The 25,097-nt window shown below is 42.1% G+C and overlaps 1 protein-coding gene across 2 annotated transcripts in view; it reads left to right on the plus strand.

The window, feature by feature from the left end:
* Window positions 1-25,097, plus strand: part of LARP4 (La ribonucleoprotein 4) — a 48,773-nt gene that overhangs the window by 14,272 nt on the left and 9,404 nt on the right. For both annotated transcript variants that reach the window (XM_073318912.1, XM_073318914.1), the window contains exons 4-12: window positions 2,056-2,131; window positions 3,556-3,692; window positions 5,696-5,799; window positions 7,639-7,749; window positions 14,592-14,645; window positions 15,405-15,614; window positions 16,226-16,329; window positions 21,775-22,008; window positions 23,379-23,427. In XM_073318912.1, coding sequence (XP_073175013.1) covers window positions 2,056-2,131; window positions 3,556-3,692; window positions 5,696-5,799; window positions 7,639-7,749; window positions 14,592-14,645; window positions 15,405-15,614; window positions 16,226-16,329; window positions 21,775-22,008; window positions 23,379-23,427 — 1,079 coding nt within the window. The remainder of the gene's footprint in view (window positions 1-2,055; window positions 2,132-3,555; window positions 3,693-5,695; window positions 5,800-7,638; window positions 7,750-14,591; window positions 14,646-15,404; window positions 15,615-16,225; window positions 16,330-21,774; window positions 22,009-23,378; window positions 23,428-25,097) is intronic.

Raw genomic sequence — 25,097 nt, forward strand, 5'->3', positions numbered from 1 at the left:
AAATGCACAAATGCTGTCTTCTCTTCACCAGTTATCACTTATAGCATAAATAGCTGAGGCACTTAAAGCAGAAGATTGCTTCTCTGTAGAGCTTACAAGTGGAATAATTAACATGAACAGCCCTGGGATAACAATCTAATACATAATATACAAGAGAAACAAAGTTATGTAAGCAAAGATTAATAGAGCCTCTTAAGCTCAAAATACAGGTCTCCTACTGCCCCTGCAGCGTTAGAAGATTACTTTAACTAACAGCTTTGCCAAAGACATTGCTAGGGAGTAGTATTGGAGGGCAAAAGAGTGTGTGATATAGTTGGGACAGGAACGTGAAGAACCCTTCACAGCGGGACTTCAGCGTGGAGCTGCAGGGAGGAAAGAAGGGAAGCAACAGGCATCTGAGGTCCAGAAGACGGTGTTCATTCACTCATCAAATAGCAGTGTTAAGGAATTTTTCTATGATATTATCCTTTGAGCAGTGTGTTGCTTTTAATAAACTTAGCCTTTGCAGTAAATAGGACTTTGTAAGATTTCTCAATCTTCTTCATCTAGCATCTAACCTCTTTCTGCAGGATAAGAGTGTTTGTTTATATGTGCTCCCCCTGCAATGAACAGAACATGTCAAAGATCTTGCTTTCCTTTTGCTTACAATACCCTCTTAAGACAACTTCTCATGTAAAGATGTTTTTTTTGCATGCACAGAAACTTTTTTCCTGCCATAATCTAACCCAGAGGAGTTGGTTTCAGTGGTGGGTGGAGTGTAATGTGTGTATACGCTAATTCGTGCACCCTTTTTGGTATGATAAGACTTCTGTGAATGCAAGGAAGCATTTCTGTTGGGAAGCAGAAATAAACATGGCTTTACTTGTTTCCTTGGATTTGCATTTTTGATGCTGAGAGGAATGTGCGCAGCTCTGAGAACAGTGTTAATTACGTGCTGCAGTGTAACAGGTGAGGGATAGCTCAGTGGTTTGAGCATTGGCCTGCTAAACCTAGGGTTGTGAGCTCAATCCTTGAGGCAGCCATTTAGGGATCTGGGGCAAAAATTGGGGTTTGGCCCTACTTTGAGCAGGGGTTTGGACTAGATGACCTCCCGAGGTCCCTTCCAACCCTGATATTCTATGTTCGTCTCTCAAAAGGGAGGCTTTCTCTAACTTTGGTGACCTACAGGGATTGGGGCAGGGACTTCTGGACCACATTCTGAATGAATTCTAGTGTTCTGGTCACCAAGACAGCGAAGTTAGTGTATGTCTCCCCAGTAACCTGCTGCAGGGAGGTTCATGTGTGTGGTTGCATTTATTACATGCAACAGTCTATAACAAGGGGGAAAAGTTTACTAAAATCATATACAAATAGTCCCACTTTCATCCTGCATTTTCACTAATTAGCTTTAAGATTGTCAGTTGCTGCTATGGTGGGAAAAGGTCTTGTGTGTGTGAAACTTAGTTTAGGTTTTTCTAGTGAAATCCAGCCTGTTCATATCCCTTTGATGCTGATGTAAAAATGAGTGTGGAGATTAGTCTGGTCCTTGTGTCCATGTCTTGAAGCCTTTTAACATTTGAGCCACAATCATAGAACTGCAATTGTATGTGCATAAATGTCTGAGCAAGTACTGTGTTTGTATGCTCAATCAGTATTCTTAACACAAAGGGTTTAACTAGTTACTTGCATAAACATCAGAGTGGTAATTTATGCATATGAACCTTTGTCCACGTAGTTCTAAAAATATGGTCCTTGGCTTTTAAAGACCTCTTTTGAACAGTATCTGGTCTTTAAGAGAGCATTTTAAAATTAAGTTTTCCTGTACTTTGAATCCTCTCTTGAAGGCTTCTGTTGTCGGGGAAGGGATCCAAACGGGCAAAAATACATGGACAAATAGGTCAGAACGATAAAACAATTGGAGAGCTGTATGTCTCAGACTTCCATTCCTCTCATGTTATACTAGAGGATATTTAATTTTTTCACTCTTTGCACAACTAAAATTCACTTTTGAATTATATTCTGGGTTACATATGATTGGGATCCAGTGGGGGTATACTAATTTAATGCCTCTTTCAGGTGAAGACAGCTCTGCCGTGTCTACAGAAGACCTGAAAGAATGTTTGAAGAAACAACTCGAATTCTGCTTCTCACGGTATTGTATGAAGAATTCATTCAGCATCTATTAAATGCTTTGTGAAAGTTGCAGCTAAATGACTCTGGGTCTTAGTTTCTTTTTACCATGAAAAGGGGGTTATAAGCCAGGAGATCAGAGGTCAAATCCTGATATCACTTGCTGCTGGGGTAGCAGGCAGTACCTGAGTAATGTATTCAGCTCCAGGGAAGATGGTATTTTGTCATGTCGTCTCCCTGGGTCAACTTTTGTTGGATGTGGGGTGTGTGTATGCATCTGCAGGAGTTCCTTTTAGCATGAAAGATGCAGTTACTGTGTTTTGCCTTGAAGCCACAGGGTTAAAGTTTCAGATCTTGATCTTGATTCTCTGCTGAACTTGTCCAGCTCAGAAACCTAGATGGATAAAATGAAGTACTTCTGTGGAGTTAGAAGCTAGGGAAGACTGTTATTCTCCCTCTGAAGTGGGTTATGGAATTAACTGCTAGTTGTCAGGGGTGGTAGGATGGGTGATTCCTTCCTCTAGGACTTAATCCTTTGAGTAACTGATGGCATAAGTGCAAGTGGGTGCAACTGTCAGGTCAGCTCCGCTAGTAAATGTGGTTATGCCAGGTTTAATTCTGACCCAGAGTCTGATGGAAAAGCTAACTTGGGAACAGTCTACACCCTGGGGAAAGCTGTTAACAGAGACCATCGACAGGAATGCGCTCAGTTTACAGAGCATGTACAGCCTTTCATGTTCACACAGTGGCTGCAAGTACTGGTTCCGTTGGTCATTAGTAATGCCTAAGGTGAAATCCCCTAGTTCTGCTGCAGCTTGTCTTTTCTCCCTAATTTTGGACAAGAAGCTAGAAGTGTTGGCACTGAACCAGTTCAGCTGGCCCTGCCAACACCATCTGACAGTGTACACCTGCAGCTCATACTCAACCACTACTTCTTCCAACAAAGTGCTGGGTGCTGTGGGAGGGGCACCAGAATGCAGTAGTCCAGAAAGACCTGTAAGGGGTGCTGTGTGAATGTGCCACAATCATTCTGTTGGTGCTGATTGGAACCTCTGAAACATTGCAAGGGCAAAGAAGCCAGCCAGCCATCTACAGAGCCTGACCCTGCAATGTTGTCCTTGTTTAGTGAAGACTAATTTTCTATATTTCACAAATCTAGGAGGTTGAGGTTATTTAATTGCATACTGGTAAGTAGCTCCTTGGGATGGATGTTGTATGGGCAGGGTAATATGCCAGCAACTTAGCCTTGGACACCTTTCAGCTGCCCTTTCACTTTATTTTCATTGCCTTGATTCTGCTTTGTTTGCATTTATTCCCAAGAGTGAAAACCTGTGGGAGCATGTGCAACTTGATTAGAATGGCAGTTATTTTGTGTTTTAATTCTTAAATCAGTAGTTGTCCTAACACCTAGAATTTGCCTAAAATGTATATTTTATTCTCTTCTAGTGAGAACCTTTCTAAGGATCTTTACTTGATGTCTCAAATGGACAGTGATCAGTTTGTTCCAATATGGACAATTGCCAACATGGAAGGAATTAAGAAGCTGACCACCAATGTGGACCTTATTCTTGAAGTATTGAGATGTATGTGTGTCTCTTTTTTTATTTTATTTTTATTAAAACCTTTTCGAGATCAGTAGAACAAATGTGTTGCTAAAAGCTCTAATACAAGGAGCTCTCAGTTTTAAAGAAACCAGTTGTATTGTTCTTCTTTCTGTGGGCCTGGTCTCTGGCCTAAAGCTACCGATTTCGTTCATGGAAAAATCAGGTTGTGATTAATTCTTCTTGGAGGAAACCAAGGTGTCCAAAGCAGATCCATGTAAGACAAGAGACTGAGGCAGCTACTGTCTTGTATTTAGTAAACTTGCTCAAATTTATTTTGAAAGAAATTGCTTTCAGGAGGACCGAGTTTTGTTAACCAAAAGCAAAAATCGTACTCCCTGAATGTAAAGAATGACAAGCCTGCTCTTCTGACTTAATGTAGAAATTTCAGTAGGAAGGGTAGTTCTCCTGTGGTGCTGACTCTGCACACCACCTCTTCTGTAAAAGAGTTTGAATCAACTGCTTTGCAATGTTTACTTTGAATCCATAAATGTTTTTTCCTGTTCCCATCTGAATTTCTCAATAGGACTCTGCTTAAGCATTTTAAAAAATGAACTCCCTTTCCTGAGTTCAAACCAGCTCCTTAGTCTAATTTGTTGTTGTCTTTAGTTTTGTAGGCAGAGAAACACTGAGTTGGGATGGGAGGCAGTATCCGTTTCCCTTTGATGAATCCATGTAACATTGAGCTATGTTCACATTGATGGAATAATAGATCATTTAAGCTCTTGCACTCTATCACTTCCCCCTTCCCCACCCACTCACAAGTGGAGAAATGCCTACGCTTAAGATTTCTCTCTTATTATTGACTGGTAATTCAAACATCTGTCTCTTGTTATCAGCCAAAGAAACAAATCTTGTAAAATCTGTGTATCACTCTCCTGGTATTCTCTCCCTTCACATTTAAATGTAAAATTCAAAAACGTCAACTCCTCCTGGTGCATATCTGATGCCAAGAAAAACCCTAAAATTGATTTCTGTTCAGTTGGGAACATGTGCGTGCTGATTCTTTCAGAGGTACTGAGCATCCACAACTCGCATTGATCTGGGGAGCTGCAAGTGCTTAGTGCCTTTGAATATTAGGAGAATATGTATATTGTATTGTGTAGTGCATGTATAAATGAATTCATGGCTCCAGATAATTCAAGAACTCCTCATTCAGTTACTCAAACTATCCACCAATATCTGCCCAGGAGCAGGGTTAATATGTGATTGCTATTTAAAAAAATAGGTACATAACATTTTTTTAGCCACTGTTCATAGTCGTATGATACAAGATGAGTTACATGATTGGCACTGTTAATATTAACAATACACCCTGGTTACCCATATCTAGTCAATACAGACCTTGTGGTGCCAAAAGGCACGCTGACTTCACTGTGCGAGAAGTGCAGATTTGTTCCCTTAGTGGTATTTGATTCTGAACTGAACATGAGTGGAGACAGACACCTACTATAAAAAATAAAAAGTGCAGTGCCAATTGGGGGAAAATGCTATTTTTGGTGAAAGCTTGAACTCCTCACTACCAAATATGATTTGAAAAATTAGGTTTTACTTTGACATTTCAGACACCTCTGCCTCTCACCTATTAAGATTGAGCTCTGTCACAGTTGGTTTTGTCTATAATCTCTACAGGTAACTAAAGAGGTGTCAGGATCTCTAACGGTATATGTGGGCAATGAAACAGTCATGTTTCTTCCCAAATTCAAAGCACATTTTACAGTCAGTCTCACGCTCATTTGCCCCTGTCATGTTTTCTGATATTTGAATTCTGAACAATTTCAGAATTTGAAACGTTCTCCCCTTTGTCTCTTACTTGGCTACTCTGAAGGATAGGCTTCTGAATTGTTGGTCCAATATGTATATGTGGACAGAGTTGTAAAAAATTAGGTCAAAATATTAATGTATTTGAATCTTGTTGCTGACTGTTCTGTGTTTATTGCAGAGAGTCTTACAGCTACTAATGTCCATTTGTATCTTAATTTTAGCTTCCCCTATGGTACAAGTAGATGAGAGAGGGGAGAAAGTAAGACCAAACCATAAGCGATGCATTATTATTCTTCGTGAGATCCCTGAAACAACGCCTATAGAGGTAAAAAATAATCCCATGGTTTACAGTAAGTATATTGGGACTTGAAAACATTGCTTCAAGCTGCAACCAAAAGAGCCATGTGCTTTTTAGAAAACTGATTGGCAACTTAAGTGATAGATCAAATTTAATTCAACTGAGTGATATTTCTTGTAAACAGCTTCTAGTTTTGTTTTTTTTTTGTTGAAGCAATGTGAAATCCAAAGACCATATCTCATTCCAGTGATATCCTTTTCCATTATGTTATTAACACAGTAAAATGCTCTTTGTTACATGAAATCTATTCTGTTCTATTCCACTGAAGACTATGGCATGACCTGGGGTCTTCTGGAAGGCAGGTTAAATTGGTTTCCTTTCAGATCCAAAAGTGAGAAATAAATCCAGAGAATAACTTGGATTTCAGGCAAAAATTTTCACAGTAGGCACTTCGCATTAAGTCCGAGGGTTGTTTTGGCAGATACAAACATTAATAAACATTTCTTATTCATTGTGACCCAGTTTGAGCCAAGCTCATTATGGTGATAGAAAGAGGATAATAAAATGCCTGCTGATATTTGGCTGACAGAGCTGTTAATTAATGAATTTATTTTAGAAGATTTTAGAGCTGTAATGTGAGGCATTTGTATAGTGGCACTTTAAATTAGCAACATTAATGCAATGCTAGATGAACAGATCTGTCTTTGTAAATCTCTGAACTCTGTTGCTCCTTTTAAAAGCTGTAACTCATTGTGACATGAGCAACTTCTTGCAAAACTGTTACTTTTCTGGAAGTTGAGAATCTTGCATCAGAAGGACCTCTATAAAGGTACTTGGCTAACTTGAAGCCACAGTGGGTGAGGTAGTATCTTTTATTGGATCAACTACTGTTGGTGAGTTAGACAAGCTTGTGAGTCACACAAAGCTCTTCAAGTCAGGGAAAGGTACTCTGACCGAGCATCAGAGCTAAATGCAAGGTGGAAAAGATTATTTAGCATAAGTAGTTAGCGCATATTCTAAGGGACTATTCAAGGTAGAGTACATTGCATGCAACTTGAAGCCAGTTATTCATAATGCTTCCTTGCCAGCTTAATGCTGCAATATCTTCCTTTATCTCACGGTCCCCTCACCAGAAACACCCACTATTTTTTGTTTTTAATCTGGGTAGCTCATGTGTGCAAGACTGATGTCATTCTCTTAGAGAACTCCACAGATGTACTTGTTCTGTAGGTAGAAATCTCAAAGAACTAAACTTTCTAAAGTCACTTTTGGGCATCTTATTCTCATTACAAATGTACTTTTATGCATGTCTGATATTGAAGAAAACTCAGTGTTGCATAACAAAACCTAAGGTTGTGTTGTGCTCTGACATATAGGAGACCTGCCTGCTTCCAGTTCCCTTCCTACACAGGTTGGCAAGGCTTGAGTGCTGCAGCAGCAGCTGCATATTCAGCCCCTGGGATGGGTGATAGGATCCTTGTAAGAGACACTTTCTGCTGATTTAAGAGCAGTTCTGAAGGGCATTCGTGGGGATCTCAGGGTTTGGAAGTGGAAAATGGTATATAGGAGAATGTGTGAATCAACACACAAACCAACATATCCATGTAGTATCTGGAGAAATATACCAACATTTTAATGTTTGTATCTTCAGCTAGACCAGTGCCAGTCGAGTATTGAGAGATACAACATGGCAGTTATATGCTCCAACTAGGAGGTTGGATATATTCCTGGCTACAGGATGAGGCTTTAGTAACTCGGGATGTAGAACAAAAACTTCCTCTGGTGGGGAGTGGACGTTAAATCTCCCAGTTGGTTTGCAATGATAGTTTTTGGGGACCCAGTCCTAACAGGTTTCCTTTTCTTTAGGAGGTTAAGGCGCTGTTTAAAAACGAAAACTGTCCCAGAGTGATAAGCTGTGAGTTTGCTCACAATAACAACTGGTACATTACATTCCAGTCAGATACTGATGCACAACAGGTAAGACTCCATTCGATTTGAAGGCAATCTCTATCCTTTAGTTGAAGCTTCCCTGTTATTCTTAGGAACTGCACGTATGGTGCATGATAAAATATGTGCCACAAGGGAGAGTTAATTCAATTTATTAATGTATGCAGCACCTATTGCCTGGGGAGCTAGGAGTTTATTTACAAAGGTGAATTCAGTTTAACTGATAGAGAAATTCAGGAGAGTAGGGATGACTGCTGTTCTTGGACTACATTTCTACTGTCTGCCTCTCTTACCATGTGTGCTGCTTCTATTTGGTCTCCTTCGCTACTCTTGACAATTAATAGCGTCTAGTTAATGGAAATGTTGTTGGATACTAGATATAGTATCCTGTATCTGAAACGCTGGCTTTGTTTAAATAGAGCTAGTTAAAAGGAGGAACAGTCTACATAGGCATCGCAATAATTTCTGTAGTTCTTACAGGATAAGAGGGAAGATCCTTTCATGGATTGAGAACTGGTTAAAAGACAGGGAACAAAGGGTAGGAATAACTGGTAAATTTTCAGAATGGAGAGGGGGTAACTAGTGGTGTTCCCCAAGGATCAGTGGTTTGAGCATGGGCCTGCTAAACCCAGGGTTGTCAGTTCAATCCTTGAGCGGGCCATTTAGGGATCTGGGCCAACAATTGGGGATTGGTCCTGCTTTGAGCAGGGGGTTGGACTAGATGACCTCCTGAGATCCCTTCCAACCCTGATATTCTATGATATTCTATGATAAATGATCTGGAGAAAGGGGTAAACAGTGAGGTGGCAAAGTTTGTAGACGATACTAAACTGTTCAAGATAGTTAAGACTAAAGCAGACTGTGAAGAACTTCAAAAAGATCTCACAAAACTAAGTGATTGGACAACAAAATGGTAAATGAAATTTCATGTTGATAAATGTAAAGTAATGCACATTGGAAAAAATAACCCCAACTATACATACAATATGATGGGGGGCTAATTTAGCTACAATTAATCAGGAGAAAGATCTTGGAGTCATCGTGGATAGTTCTCTAAAGACGTCCATGCAGTGTGCAGTGGCAGTCAAAAAAGCAAACGGGATGTTAGGAATCATTAAAAAAGGGATCGAGAATAAGACTGAGAATATCTTATTGCCCTTATATAAATCTATGGTGTGCCCACATCTTGAATACTCCGTACAGATGTGCTCCCTTCCTCTCAAAAAAATATACTGGCATTAGAAAAGGTTCAGAAAAGGGCAACTAAAATGATTCAGGGTTTGGAACGGGTCCCATATGAGGAGAGATTAAAAAAGCTAGGACTTTGCAGCTTGGAAAAGAGGAGACTAAGGGGGGGATATGATAGAGGTCTATAAAATCATGCGTGGTGTGAGAAAGTGAATAAGGGAAAGTTATTTACTTGTTCCCATAATATAAGAACTAGGGGCCACCAAATGAAATAAGTAGGTAGCAGGTTTAAAACAAATAAAAGGAAGTTCTTCACTCAGCGCACAGTCAGCCTGTGGAACTCCTTGCCTGAGGAGGCTGTGAAGGCTAGGACTATAACGGTTTAAAAGAGAACTGGATAAATTCATGGAGGTTAAGTCCATTAATGGCTACTAGCCAGGATGGGTAAGGAATGGTAGAATCATAGAATCATAGAATATCAGGATTGGAAGGGACCCCAGAAGGTCATCTAGTCCAACCCCCTGCTCAAAGCAGGACCAATTCCCAGTTAAATCATCCCAGCCAGGGCTTTGTCAAGCCTGACCTTAAAAACCTCTAAGGAAGGAGATTCTACCACCTCCCTAGGTAACGCATTCCAGTGTTTCACCACCCTCTTAGTGAAAAAGTTTTTCCTAATATCCAATCTAAACCTCCCCCACTGCAACTTGAGACCATTACTCCTCGTTCTGTCATCTGCTACCATTGAGAACAGTCTAGAGCCATCCTCTTTGGAACCCCCTTTCAGGTAGTTGAAAGCAGCTATCAAATCCCCCCTCATTCTTCTCTTCTGCAGGCTAAACAATCCCAGCTCCCTCAGCCTCTCCTCATAACTCATGTGTTCCAGTCCCCTAATCATTTTTGTTGCCCTTCGCTGGACTCTCTCCAATTTATCCACATCCTTCTTGAAGTGTGGGGCCCAAAACTGGACACAGTACTCCAGATGAGGCCTCACCAATGTCGAATAGAGGGGAACGATCACGTCCCTCGATCTGCTCGCTATGCCCCTACTTATACATCCCAAAATGCCATTGGCCTTCTTGGCAACAAGGGCACACTGCTGACTCATATCCAGCTTCTCGTCCACTGTCACCCCTAGGTCCTTTTCCGCAGAACTGCTGCCTAGCCATTCGGTCCCTAGTCTGTAGCTGTGCATTGGGTTCTTCCGTCCTAAGTGCAGGACCCTGCACTTATCCTTATTGAACCTCATCAGATTCCTTTTGGCCCAATCTTCCAATTGGTCTAGGTCCTTCTGTATCCTATCCCTCCCCTCCAGCGTATCTACCACTCCTCCCAGTTTAGTATCATCTGCAAATTTGCTGAGAGTGCAATCCACACCATCCTCCAGATCATTTATGAAGATATTGAATAAAACCGGCCCCAGGACCGACCCTTGGGGCACTCCACTTGATACCGGCTGCCAACTAGACATGGAGCCATTGATCACTACCCGTTGAGCCCGACAATCTAGCCAGCTTTCTACCCACCTTATAGTGCATTCATCCAGCCCATACTTCCTTAACTTGGTGACAAGAATACTATGGGAGACCGTGTCAAAAGCTTTGCTAAAGTCAAGAAACAATACATCCACTGCTTTCCCTTCATCCACAGAACCAGTAATCTCATCATAAAAGGTGATTAGATTAGTCAGGCATGACCTTCCCTTGGTGAATCCATGCTGGCTGTTCCTGATCACTTTCCTCTCATGCAAGTGCTTCAGGATTGATTCTTTGAGGACCTGCTCCATGATTTTTCCAGGAACTGAGGTGAGGCTGACTGGCCTGTAGTTCCCAGGATCTTCCTTCTTCCCTTTTTTAAAGATTGGCACTACATTAGCCTTTTTCCAGTCATCCGGGACTTCCCCGGTTCGCCACGAGTTTTCAAAGATAATGGCCAGTGGCTCTGCAATCACAGCCGCCAATTCCTTCAGCACTCTCGGATGCAACTCGTCCGGCCCCATGGACTTGTGCATGTCCAGCTTTTCTAAATAGTCCCTAACCGCCTCTATCTCCACAGAGGGCTGGCCATCTCTTCCGCATTTTGTGATGCCCAGCGCAGCAGTCTGAGAGCTGACCTTGTTAGTGAAAACAGAGGCAAAAAAAGCATTGAGTACATTAGCTTTTTCCACATCCTGTCACTAGGTTGCCTCCCTCATTCAGTAAGGGGCCCACACATTCCTTGGCTTTCTTCTTGTTGCCAACATACCTGAAGAAACCCTTCTTGTTACTCTTGACATCTCTGGCTAGCTGCAGCTCCAGGTGCGATTTGGCCCTCCTGATAACATTCCTACATGCCCGAGCAATATTTTTATACTCTTCCCTGGTCATATGTCCAACCTTCCACTTCTTGTAAGCTTCTTTTTTATGTTTAAGATCCGCTAGGATTTCACCATTAAGCCAAGTTGGTCGCCTGCCATATTTACTATTCTTTCGACTCATCGGGATGGTTTGTCCCTGTAACCTCAACAGGGATTCCTTGAAATACAGCCAGCTCTCCTGGACTCCTTTCCCCTTCAAGTTAGTCCCCCAGGGGATCCTGGCCATCCGTTCCCTGAGGGAGTCGAAGTCTGCTTTCCTGAAGTCCAAGGTCCGTATCCTGCTGCTTACCTTTGTTCCCTGCGTCAGGATCCTGAACTCAACCAACTCATGGTCACTGCCTCCCAGATTCCCATCCACTTTTGCTTCCCGCACTAATTCTACCCGGTTTGTGAGCAGCAGGTCAAGAAAAGCACCCCCCCTAGTTGGCTCCTCTAGCACTTGCGCCAGGAAATTGTCCCCTACGCTTTCCAAAAACTTCCTGGATTGTCTATGCACCGCTGTATTGCTCTCCCAGCAGATATCAGGAAAATTAAAGTCACCCATGAGAATCAGGGCATGCGATCTAGTAGCTTCCGTGAGCTGCCGGAAGAAAGCCTCATCCACCTCATCCCCCTGGTCCGGTGGTCTATAGCAGACTCCCACCACTACATCACTCTTGTTGCACACACTTCTAAACTTAATCCAGAGACACTCAGGTTTTTCTGCAGTTTCGTACCGGAGCTCTGAGCAGTCATACTGCTCCCTTACATACAGTGCTACTCCCCCACCTTTTCTGCCCTGCCTGTCCTTCCTGAACAGTTTATAACCATCCATGACAGTACTCCAGTCATACGAGTTATCCCACCAAGTCTCTGTTATTCCGATCACGTCATAGTTCCTTGACATCACCAGGACCTCCAGTTCTCCCTGCTTGTTTCCAAGGCTTTGTGCATTTGTATATAAGCACTTGAGATAACCTGTTGATCGCCCCTCATTGCCAGTATGAGGCAGGAGCCCTCCCCTCACAGACATTGCTGCCTGTGCTTCCTCCCGGTATCCCGCTTTCCCACTTACCTCAGGGCTTTGGTCTCCTTCCCCCGGTGAACCTAGTTTAAAGCCCTCCTCACTAGGTTAGCCAGCCTGCTGGCAAAGATGCTCTTCCCTCTCTTCGTAAGATGGAGCCCGTCTCTACCCAGCACTCCTCCTTCATGGAACACCATCCCATGGTCAAAGAAACCAAAGCCTTCTCTCCGACACCATCTGCGTAGCCATTCGTTGACTTCCACGATTCGACGCTCCCTACCTAGGCCTTTTCCTTCCACGGGGAGGATGGACGAGAACACCACTTGCGCCTCCAACTCCTTTATTCTTCTTCCTAGAGCCACATAGTCCGCAGTGATCCGCTCAAGGTCATTCTTGGCAGTATCATTGGTGCCCACGTGGAGAAGCAGGAAGGGGTAGCGATCCGAGGGTTTGAGTCTCGGCAGTCTCTCCGTCACATCACGAATCTTAGCCCCTGGCAAGCAGCAGACTTCTCGGTTTTCCCGGTCAGGGCGGCAGATAGATGACTCAGTCCCCCGGAGGAGAGAGTCCCCGACCACCACCACCCGCCTTCTCCTCTTGGGGGTGGTGGTCGTGGAACCCCCAACCTCAGGACAGCGCATCTCATGCCTTCCAACCAGCGGAGTCTCCTTCTGCTTTCTCGCCCCAGACATATCATCTGGTCCACTCTCCGCAACGATACCTGTGGAGAGAACATGAAAGCGGTTAGTTACCTGTGTCTGTGTTACTGGAACCCGGACATTCCGCTTACCTCTTCTGGAGGTCACATGTTGCCAAGCTTCTTCACTGGTCTCTTGGCTCCTCTGTGCAACCTGCTCTATATCTGTAGAGCTTTGTGCCCCTAGAAGCCTATCCTGAGTTTCGTCCAGGAAATCCTCAGTTTCCCGTATGCAACGCAGGGTTGTTATCTGTTGCTCCAGACCTTCAATCTTCTCTTCCAATATGGAGACCAGCTTGCACTTTGTACAGACAAAGTCGCTTCTGTCCTGTGGAAGAAAGACAAACATGGCACATCCAGTGCAGGTCACAACAGCTGAACCCCCCCCTTCCATATCACCTTCCTACTATGAGCTTCCTCAGAGCAGTTTGCAAGACGTAAGCCTCACTGGGCTCCCTCCAGGCGAACTCCCAGGCAAACTCCTGCTGTGTGCTGCTCTGCTGTCCCCGCTGGTTCTCCACCGCTCAGCTGGTTCGCGAAGCTCTGGCTATTTTTAAACAGCCAGGCTTCCCTGTCGCAAACAAACAGACACCCTACTGCCCGCCCCCTGCAGGCTAGCAGCCAATCAGACACTCACTCAGGCTCTCAGGTGTCACTAGCCTCTGTTTGTTAGAGGGTGGAGATGGATGGCAGGAGAGAGATCACTAGATCATTACTTGTTAGGTTCACTCCCTCTGGGGCACCTAGCATTGGCCACTGTCGGTAGACAGGATACTGGGTTGGATGGACCTTTGATCTGACTCAGTATGGCCATTCTTACATTCTTATGTTATGTTCTTACAGATGCACTGTTGGGACACATGGGTACAATTGGGCTTTTATAGAAAGCTTAAGAGTCCTAGTTCCATGAATTCTTTCTGTTGGAAGCTCTTCTCAAATGCACATCCTGCTGCAGTCGCAACAACTAAACCTTGCAGTTTTGTGCTATTGCCTGAGAACCTGAAAGCAAAACTGTGTAGAAATTGACTGGACAGGAAAATTAAACTGAAGCTTTTTTCATTGAACAAACAGAAGTGGGTGGTTTTAAAAAAAAGAAGGCAGATTAAGTATCCCTGTAAATAACTGGATGGGCAATGATATTTTTTTGCTACCATAGGAAAAAATAGGTGCTTTGCGGTAAAGGAAACATAATATTACAAACCACGGTTTGACTTAGTACAAATTCTCCCTTTGGTATGTGTGGTTTTCAATGTCACACTCAAATATTGAAATGCTATTGCAGTGGCATACTTAAGGCAAGCACTCTTCTGTTTAACCCTTGCAACAGAGATTAAATCCTTACTCTTTGATAGCAACGCGATATGGTCATGTCTGTGTTAGGATTTAAGAAAGATGGATGAAGGCAGGAAGGCATGTGTACTAACAATTGCAGCTTGGTCTGCATGAGGAACCATGTTGATGCTTTGAATAACACAATGGCTTTTCCTCTTGTAAAATTGTCATAAACTTATCAAAATATAATGCAAGTTGAATTCAGGCCTAGCTATGTTTATATTAGTTTTCTAAAGACTGTCTTTGAAGTCCAGTTTTACCAAAATGATCTTTCAATAAATGTCTTTTTATATACACAGGCATTTAAATACTTAAGGGAAGAAGTAAAAACCTTTCAGGGCAAGCCAATAATGGTAAGACACTGTTTAATGTGGGTATGGGGAGATTTCAGGACAAAATCTTGGATGTCTGTCTTTGGCTAGCACTGTAAACTTACTAAAAATTAGTTTTGGGATGCAAAGCCTTTCCTCTATAGGACACTAGCTTGAACCCAATTTAAGAGTGTGCGGTGGGTGATCCCAAGTGCAGTTTCTCCTGGAGATGTGTCATATATAGATATAGGTATAGCTACTTTAAGCTTCCAAATTGGCATCCTTGTTTGTAAGACTCAGCAGAGGGATTAAAGACTTTGATTCTCTTCATTTTGTAGAGCTCGCTCCTCTAGAATGACATTTAGACAACCTGGCTGTGCAGTGTGAGGGAAGCTTGCCCTGCCTGCTGCTCCTTGTCCTGTACCTAATCTGCTGAGAAGTAGACTTCAGTTTCTATGGTTGTCAGTCTGGCATCTTTCACAGCACTGACTTTTGCTTAAATTCTGAGTTAGTCTCAAATTATAGGGCAGTTATTGCCACAGAAGGCAGCATAAAGTTTAAAACTTTGAGTGATCCATTGGTTTAAGATACCCACCTTACAATAAAGTGTTAAAATGAAAGAAGGGATAACCAACACTGCAACATAGTCTGTCACACAAGATTTATGCTTGTCAGCAGTTAACCTAGTTTTTCCTTACTTACATTATAATAAAAATAAGGGAAAGAGAAAACTTGTGGCTTTCCCCTTGCACTTCCCTCCTTACATGCGGCAAACGTAACTTGGTTTGATCTCTCTTACAGGCAAGGATAAAAGCCATCAACACATTTTTTGCTAAAAATGGCTACCGGGTAGTGGATTCCAGTGTGTATACTCAGCCAGTTCAAACACAAGCACAGTTTGCCTCACCACTGTTTATGCAGCCTGTATATAGTCCTCAGCAGTACTCTATTTACAGTATTGTGCCTCAGACTTGGTCTCCAAACCCTGCACCTTACTTTGAAACACCACTGGTAAGTAACTGCTGCCAATTTTCATAAAATGGGAGGGTTTTTGTTATCAACACTGATGGGCAATACATTTTGGAATATTGTCCCAAAAATCTACTCTTGAGAGCTTGAGAAACAAATTGGCCTGTGTTGATTGGGTTGACCTCTCACTATCTTTCAAGAGACATGGGTCTGGTCACCTCTTCCATATGTTGTTGGTTACTGACCATTGGCTTCAGCCAATGATGGTCCAGACCCAATAAGACGAGCCTCTAAAAGGCACCCAATCCGATCACCAGCGTCAGTTAAATCCCAGGGGCTTCTGGTGTAAACTCAGTTTATCCCAAGCAAACCTGGGGAGGTGGAGAGGGATTTTCTTGGCTCTTCATGGACAGAAAGATCATGAGACTGTACTGGCTTTACAAACTGTAGACCTAGGGAGAATTTTGAATGAGGGATTGTAATAATGGAATGTGATGTTACGGGGTTGAGGTGTAAAACATTCTGGATGAAGCAGCAAGTTAAGTTGATGTCTGCAGTGCAGGAAAGGGCCGAACAACCATGAGCATCTTTCCTTTTATCTTTTGACTTAGTTGAACTCTTGACAGCCTGATATTCTTGTCTCTGTATTGCAGGCCCCTTTTCCTAATGGTGGATTCGTGAATGGCTTTAATTCACCAGGATCATATAAAACGAATGCTGCTTCCTTGAGCATAGGTCGCCCATTCCATAGAAACCGGTAAGAGAAAATCGGGAAGCTGGCTGTGCTGTTAGAATTTGCACTTTCCGGAGCTTTAATGAGTCATCAAGGAATGCTTATTACCAAGGGCATAATGCCTTGTAGTTCTTGTTTGCTAAATCTATGTGGAATTTTTTTGGAAACTAAATTTAGCATAAAATCGAGGCCAACGTTCATGAGGCCATACAATAACAAATCTGTGTGTGCTAGAGAGAACAAAGGTGAGGACTCATTTGAAAGCTTCAAAGAGGTTACCATTAAGTGTTTAAGTCTGAAACCAAGGTAGCTTCCTCTTAGAAACTGTTGCTTCTAACTCATGGCTGCCTTATTTCCTAAACAGAAATTCCCACAAGACAAATTCCACTTCTGTAGTGAGACTAATATTGTAGAGCCACTCACCTTATACAAGTTCAGAGATACAGGCTCTTTCTATTGTTCGATAAATTCAGCATTCATCAATTTTATCACTGTAATTCATTTACCACGTCAGTCTCTCTCCTGATATAATTTTAGAGAGTGAGCTCAAATACATTCATTTGCAGAGGAGGAAAACAACCTCGTGTGTTGTTGGAGCAATGCTCTGTAATTACAAAAGACTATAGTACTCTTGCCTTGTGTGGGTGGAAACTTTTATGTGCAGACTTTCCTACTGAATGCAGCAAGCAGGCGGATTAGCACAGTAATCGCTTTTATGTTTGAGACTTCACTTGACAACTACCTGTGCTGTAAACATTTGGTAATGGAGTTAAAGTTCATGGCCATAAATTGACGTGATCAGTGGAGGATGGACTTTGAAATTGGGTCTTGCAGGAGCAGAGTGAAGTGTTTATTGCTTCATTTGGGACAAGTGAGGCAGCTGAATTTAGAAAGAGAATTGTGTCTAATGGGGGCAGATCCTGCACAACTGCCACTGAGCTGTGTTAGAGCTGTGCCTGTTTATCAGCGTCTCGGTTATTAAAACTTAAATGGAGCATTTTTATAGGATTTCTTGTGTTTGTAGACCTAGATTTTTGACTGTTGTCCAGCCCAGCTGGTATGTACAGTAAGAGTACAAACCGTCTAGATGGGCAAATATATCCACTTCCTAATGATCAGATGGAAGTGATCAACATTTTTTGCCTTTTGAAACTGTGCTCTTTCTCTAGCAATCTTGACTCAGCCTCCATTTTAGGCTGGCGGCCAAAGCAACCCTAGCAGATCCTCTTGGGGTAAGGCCCCCCGTGATTCCTTGCAGGAAGGATTTAAGTGTACTTGCCGTCAGCACTGTACAATCATAATCACATAGAATCAAAAAAGTATAGAACTGGAAGGGACCTCAGGAGTCCGTCTAGTCCAGTCCCCTGCACTCAAGGCAGGACTGCATAATAACTAGACCACTCCTGACATACGTGTCTGTATCCTGTCCTTAAAAACCTCCAATGAGAGAGATTCCACAATCTCCCTAGACAATTTTGTTCCAATGTTTAACTACCATGACAATTAAGAAGTTTTTCCTAATGTACAACCTAAACCTCCCTTGCTGCAATTTAAGCTCTTTTGCTTCTTGACCTGTCCTCTGAGGTTAAACGAGAACAATTTTTCACCTTCCTACTTGTAGCAATCTCTGATATACTTGAAAACTTTTATGTCCTCCCCTTCTCTTCTCCGGGCTAAATAAACCCAATTTCAATCTTTCCTCAAAGGTAATGTTTTCTCTGACTTAACTAGCTTTTGTAGGAGCTGTCTATCCAGCCCTCAAAGGAGGAGAGGGACATTTCAAGAGGGCAAGTGCTTCCCTCTCTCATTTTGGCTGTTGACTGAAGGGACTAGTCCATATAGTTGAAGGAGACATATCTCCTTGTGTAGAATTTCTCGTTCTAATCATCAAAAGTTCCTTAAGTTCACCATGGACCCCTATTCTTAAGACTTTTGAGACAGAGATTCTGTCCTGAATCTCGGCAAAGTATAGTGTAAACTTTTACTATTAGATAAGTCATCTAATTTCATACAGAGTCCAGAGTCGGCCAGAAACCATACCAAATAATTAATGGCTCTAGGTAAGAGCTCCATATCCATTGGTGACAAGAGGTTATAACGTGCTTACTCCTAGGTAGCTCCTGTTTTACTGTGGGAATTCTACTGCATGATGCAGTCTCTGGAAGAGAAACTCCCTTCAGAACAGGAATTTTAAAGGGTTAGGACTCTTAAATGAGAATCTCTGCTGTGATAAGCCTTTTCTTTAGTAGAGAAACATAAAGTTGAGTTAGTTGAGTTCCTTCCTTCTCCACAAATGGAGCTCTGATCTTTCCAGGTAGTAGAAAGATAGAGGTAGCTTCATTGCACACAATATGGTGTAATCTGGTTCCAAACACATGTTTTTGTCTAGGATGTGCTCTAGCCTTCCCTACCTCAGTGTTAGCTTAGTGTGAAGCTTTCCTTATGCCATTGCAATTTTAAAGCCTGTTTCCAGGATTTGAAATGTTATATTTAAGGAGGATAGTGGAAGCCTCTGAGAGACATTCCTTCTCTGCTGGAGTGCTAGCAAGATAAGTGAGATGTAGGCTCAGAGGGTTGGCCCAGTGATGATCAAGTATCGCGCTCAGAGAGAACAGGTCTAACATTCAAAAGTCTGGGCATCTCTCTGTTTCATGCACACTCTCCTTGCTCACTTTCTTAGTCCTTTCTTCCTTCTCTTTGCTTTCTCCTGTCTTCTGCACTTTTCTCCTGTACTTTTTTGTTCTTCTGCCCAGACCAAGATTGTGTGGCCTTCTCAATGAAAGGTGAGATTATGAGATCTGAGGGCTGAATCATACAGCTAGAAACTTTTCCTTCACTTTGAATGGATTCAAAAATGGCAAATTTAAGAGACTTAACTGAAATCTGCTTTCCATGCCTATTGTAGATGCTAAAGCCTATTAAGTGCTCTAGAAACCTCCCTGCTAATGAACATTTATTTCACATTGTCCACATACCAGTCTAATTTTACATGTCCCAAGCAGCAGGGATTCCTCTGTTTCCCTGGACTGTCCCTGACTGGGTATGTAAAGGATGCTCTGTATACTCATTTGTTTAAATGAGACGTGTTAAAGGAGTTTCTTAAAGTCTCAGCTCTCCTTGGCAATTGGTATGTTTTTTAAAGTTCACGTTCCTTTTTGTCTCTTCAGCATGGGCCTGTGAAATCTGTTGGAAGTCTGAGCAGATGGATTAGCAAATTGTGGGAGACTTTTTTTTTTCCATGTTGTAATATGGGTTCCAGTCTGGAAAGGACTGAGATCCACTGATGCATTAGATTTAAATTTTTCAATCTTTTGTATTTAATACCGTTTATGCATGGCGGGTTTCTGTCTCTCTTCCCCCACCCTTCAGTTTGGGCAATAAACAACTTTCACTCTTTCTAGGCTGCCTCATGAATTCTTGTGCTAGCACAATGTACTAGTGTTTGGGTTGTCGGCGAATCTTTAGAATTGAAGGTAATAGAATTTAGCATTTCCACAAGAATCCATATTAAATTATCACAGTGGTTCCTTCTGGACTTAAATTTTATGAATCTGACCAATGTTTAATCATTTAATCAAAAATGATAAACCCTTCTGTTATGTTCAAATATATTTTAAAAAATATAAATAAATAAAATAATTGAGCCTAAACTGATTGTCACTTTAAGTCTCTTTGCCTCTACTTCATTTTGTTGATGGAGAAAAGCTACTTACTGGGTAGCTGAGGATTGTTTCATAAAGTTTGTTGGAGGTAAGTAGTACTAGGCCATCTCTGTTCAATATAACTGTGCTTCACCTTCAGTCCCAGAAAACTTCCTCCAGGGAGAAGGCTTACATGCTGCTTCCCCTGTAAAGCTTTTTGTCCTGTGGGCTAAGCTTAATTTATCGCATCATGTGGGTAGTCACTAGTCTAATATTAAATATTGGCTGTTTTGTCTATAAACAAATGTTGGTTTGTTTACTTTAAACCAATCACATTTATTTGGGCCTGAAATGTTGCAACATGCCTGCATTTGCGCAGGAGTGAAAGGTTCACGCCCTGTGACAAACTCCCAAATTGTTGTATCAGACTTAATCAGCTTCCTTGTTTTGTGGATGTTAGGACAGTAGCATGAGAATGACATTGGAAGATAGGTTGGGCTTCAGAACAATCAGAAAATGGTTGTTCAGCGCATGGGTTCCTGAGATTTAAAATGAAGGGTGGGTGACTTTCCTGATATACTTCCTGCATTTGAGAGCCAAAGAGGCACTTTCCTAGCCATTAGATCAATCAAGCTGTGCAGGAGCCACCCAAAGGAAGTAGTGGCAAAATTGTGTCATTTGTCACTTAAAATGGCATTGGAAGATACAGTATACAGCACAGGGAAGAATCTTGCACTGTCAACTCAAGATTAGATTAGTAATCTGTCTCTCATTTCTGGTTCCATGGTTTGCTATTAGCAGATGGTAACTTGCTGAAGACATGCAGTTCCCCTCAGCTGAAGAGAAAGGAAGATAGCAGAAGGGAATCTACCTCTTTACTAGCCAGTCTAGAATTCTTGGCATTTGGAGACCGCCCTTGGACATTCTCTGTCACAGGGATGTATAGATTTTTTTTTTTTTTTTTTGGAAAATACATAAAATCCTGTGCTCCAAACTGGTGGTGGTTCTTGAGACTTGCTGCGGGGGCGGCCACTGGAAGAAGCCAAAGAGTGTAGGAGAATTGGAGGAGGATTGCAAGGAGGGAATCCAGTCTGTTTATATAGTGTGAGGTAGGGTAAATATTTAGACTTGAACATTTAGTACATATTAAAGTTATATTACTTGTCACTCAGGCTGCCGTCCAAAGGGAAGCTTTCTCTCAGCTGTGAATTGGATGCTCCTGTGTTGTCTGAAATACTTAGTTTGGAATCATCTGCTTGTATTTTGCAGAGGATATGTGCAACGGTCATTAGATAGACGCTGAAGTAACAAATTGGGTACACTGAGTGTGGTGGAATTAAGCATCTGTATTTGTTCTTGCTCTCACATAGGCAAATCTCACCTTTTTTATACTCCTTTGTTCCTATAGACTAATCACGGCCCATCTCCCTCTGTTTCACTTGTATGTTAGTGATAGTGTTAATTGCCTAACTCTTGAGCTTTTGCAGGATTTTCTATTTTCTTTATAGTCACAATTTTTTTTAGAGTCAGTTGGGACTTCTGGATGACTACTCAGGATTAGTAAGAAGAGATGGGTTGAGGATGCCTAATTATATGGCTTGGGAGCTGGACAATGGAACGTTTGGTCCTTGGACCATGAAGTCATGGCAAGGGTGTATGGTACCACATGGGATATTGTTTTAACAATGGAGGAGTAACATTTATTTATTGTCTCTCTTTAATTACTTCAGACCATATTACCGAAAGTGGTCTAGTTTGTTTGGGAGAGAACTTTGCTTATTGGTCCTTATGTTGTGCTGTTGACAACTTCTTATTGTATCTCATACAGTGTGAAGCCTCATTTCCGATCATCAAGCAGCTCGGAACACTGTGCAGAGGGTACAGCTGTGGTTGGTACAGTGTCAATGGGGGATGGACCACTGAACCGAACCAACTTGAGGAATTTTGGTATGGAACGACATACCAATACATTAACAGGACACCAGGAACAAGGCTGTTCTCAGAAGGATTATTCCATCTCGCAGATGGAGCAGAATGGAGACTACAGTATTGGCAGGGGCAGGTAAAAAATTGCAGCAATGAGAGCCATATGTTACAGTGAAGGCAGTGTGTGGTTGGAGAAACATTGGCTACAGGGTTGGGAAAAGATTGCCGAACCAGCTTTAGATTAATTTTCATAAGCCAAAATAACTTCAGGTGCTGAACACAACTGTTCAGTTATCTGTGGAGTGGTCTAGGGAGCGAATTGATATTCAATTAAACAAGCAAATTGAGCATAATACATTTTGAGCTTTTCTAAGTAAGATTGAAAATGTTTTGACTCTCTATTTTTACAGGCTCTAATGGTAGGAAATTCATACAGCTGGTAGTAAATAGGGATGTCCTTATAGAAGTAGAAACTGGTTTATTAAAGAAAAACATGTTTCTGTACAAACTCCGTTCTACATAACCCTTACAATCTGAGTGTAGTGTTAAAACTTTAAGGCTTATGTTTATTTCATTTTTGTAAAACATGCTCTAAGTGTCTTCTGGCTCACAGTATGAATGTGGTGGGGGGGGGGGAAGCTCGTGCATGTTAGCAATTACCTTCAGTTAGTAGTTAAAGCAAAAAGTTAGAAACAAACTCTCATGTAAAGCAAATGGAGAGTATTTCCCCCCATCCCCTACCACTCACGTGCACATCTTTGTTTCTCTTTTTTTTTTTTTTTTTAAAGCAGCTGTGCTAACTCTGGGCTTTTTTGTTCTAAGATTCAAATAGTTTGTAGGTAGTGTAAAGACAGGTTTCACTACTTTGTAAGGACTAGATTGTGACCACAACTCTGTTTATGACTGGCCTACAAAATACAAACAATTCATTAGGTAAAACTGTAGCCTTCGGGGTTACATTACATTTTAAACAAATTTAAACAGTGGTCTCCAATACCAAAGTCCTCTGGGCTCAGTGGCTGGGAGCTTCAAACATTTATCTTCTGAGATAAAGCCAGTTGATTTTTGGTGTCTGTTAGTACTGGGGTTCTGACCCTCTCTAAACAACTTGCTGAACAAAAATTCCCAATCACACCTGTTACTACAATATAGGTTTTTAAAGAGAACCAAAGTAAGAGTTGTTCACAGTAGTAAAGTCTAATCCACAGCAGGCATGTTGTGTCCTAAAAAAGTAGGTCTAAAGACTTTTTCTTGTAACAGAAGGGACACCAATTCAGTCTGCAAAACAAGTTGATGCACTGAGAAATAAAGTTAGACCCCTAAGAATGGAGAAGAGGCGGGTCTGATCAATAGGCACTACTTTTGATCAGTTCTACTTTTACATCAGCCATAGGAAGAAGGATGGGCACTTAAGTGCATGCTCCCCTTTATGGGGGATATAATTAGGAGCTAGACTAATATGCTTGCTGAGGTTTGTCTTCACTTCCCTTCTTTTTTCCTTTAAAGGAGGAACTTTTTCAGAGGTCGGAGAAGACGAGAAGATGACCGTCTTTCAGTAAGTTCCATTTCCATTATTTCATGGGGGAGGGAGACATGTAGAGGGGAGGGACCTAGGCAGTGAAATGGGCTCTGCCTTACCACTTCATATACCTCCCTCTCCCCCTAGTCTTGACCTGAATTTGACTGGTTCGTTGTTATGGTTCGCCACTGATCACGTCCGACCAGAAGATTTATAGGTTCTTGTCCAATTCAGACTACAGGGTTCAAGAACTCAGAGAGTTCTATATAGGGAGAGGACTCTCAGGGTGCTTGGCAAAAACACTCACACTGAGGACAATACCAAATTGATAAAACTTTATTGAGATTAACAAAAGAATAGATGCTATGAAACTTATGACTGCAAAACAGTAAAAGAATTCCAAAACTCCTGGTGGTAACATTTATATTATAAGTACCTTAACTTAATATACTCTCACCCTTCCTTGAGGATCCGGTAATAGGAGGTGAAGGACCAGCCTTACTCCTAGCATGCCCGATAACATGATGGTGCTGGCTTCCCCAATAGTTAGGAATGTTGAATAGTTATACTGTACCGCACAAGCTGAACTGATAGTGTGACAGAAGATAGAATGATCGTCTATAGCAGTGGTCTCCAAAGTGGGGTGCACGCACCCCGGGGGGTGCGCCAGAGGGTTCCATGGGGTGTGCGGCAGGAGGAGAGCCACTGGACAGCACTCCGCTGTTTTACTTTTCCTTCGGCGGCAGCTCTGCACGCCTGTAGCAGGTCTTCCCTTTCGGCAGCACGCCTGCGGCAGGTCTTCCTGTCTCCTTTCTTCGGCGGCACCGTGGGGGTGCGCGATCCAGAAACGTTGGAGACCACTGGTGTATAGAATATAGAAGACCAAAGAAAAGAAAGAGCTAAAGACTAAAAGAGCTTAAAAAAAAAAAAGCCCCAAAAGAACTAAAAAAAGCGCTCCCTATGATATCCTTACAAGGTATTGTATAGGATCCTGACACTATGTACTTCAGGCCCAACCTACTATACCCAGATCTTATTTCTGTACCCTAAGAAATTTATGGATACCCTTATCCTATAGGTTAGTGGATTATGACACTTACTCTCCATATATTAACAAGGATTATCTCACTCCAAAAACTGCCAGTCTAGGCTCTCTTGGTGACTTCCAGGTTGTGGTATACCCTGCGGTAAGCAACTGGTTGTAGATGCCAGATAAGCCTGCTCGGTGTTGTGTGTAGTTCCTCCCTTTGGTTCCCCAAGGTTCAGGGACCATTCCCATCTATGCCAAAAGTTACCAGCTTTTAGGCTGACGTACTCTTAACTGATGATACTTTTAGCTCTTAAGCGGATCTTACTGGATACAGGCCGGTAGGCTTCTTGCATTTCAGCAAAACTTATTTTAGGTATATTAGGAAACACATATCATATGCCTCAACACACCCTAAATTCATAGGAATTAATATTGATAAAATGTAAGAATAAAATGGATTAATTCAGAAAGAGAAACATATTTGATACGGCTGGCTGGATTAATAGGATAGAATAGCTAGCAAAGTAATCCTGTGGGCTACACTAGCTCCTGTCTGAGGCTGTGAAGATAGAATGTGAATGCTTGCCTGACAAGTGAAAATACATCAGTCTCTTGGTTCCAGCCATTACTTCCTGTTTCTTTTTTTTTTTTTTAGAGCCTGTCTTATCTCTTTAGT

Source organism: Lepidochelys kempii, chromosome 20 (genome assembly GCF_965140265.1).
Source record: "Lepidochelys kempii isolate rLepKem1 chromosome 20, rLepKem1.hap2, whole genome shotgun sequence".
NCBI lineage: Eukaryota > Metazoa > Chordata > Testudines > Cheloniidae > Lepidochelys > Lepidochelys kempii.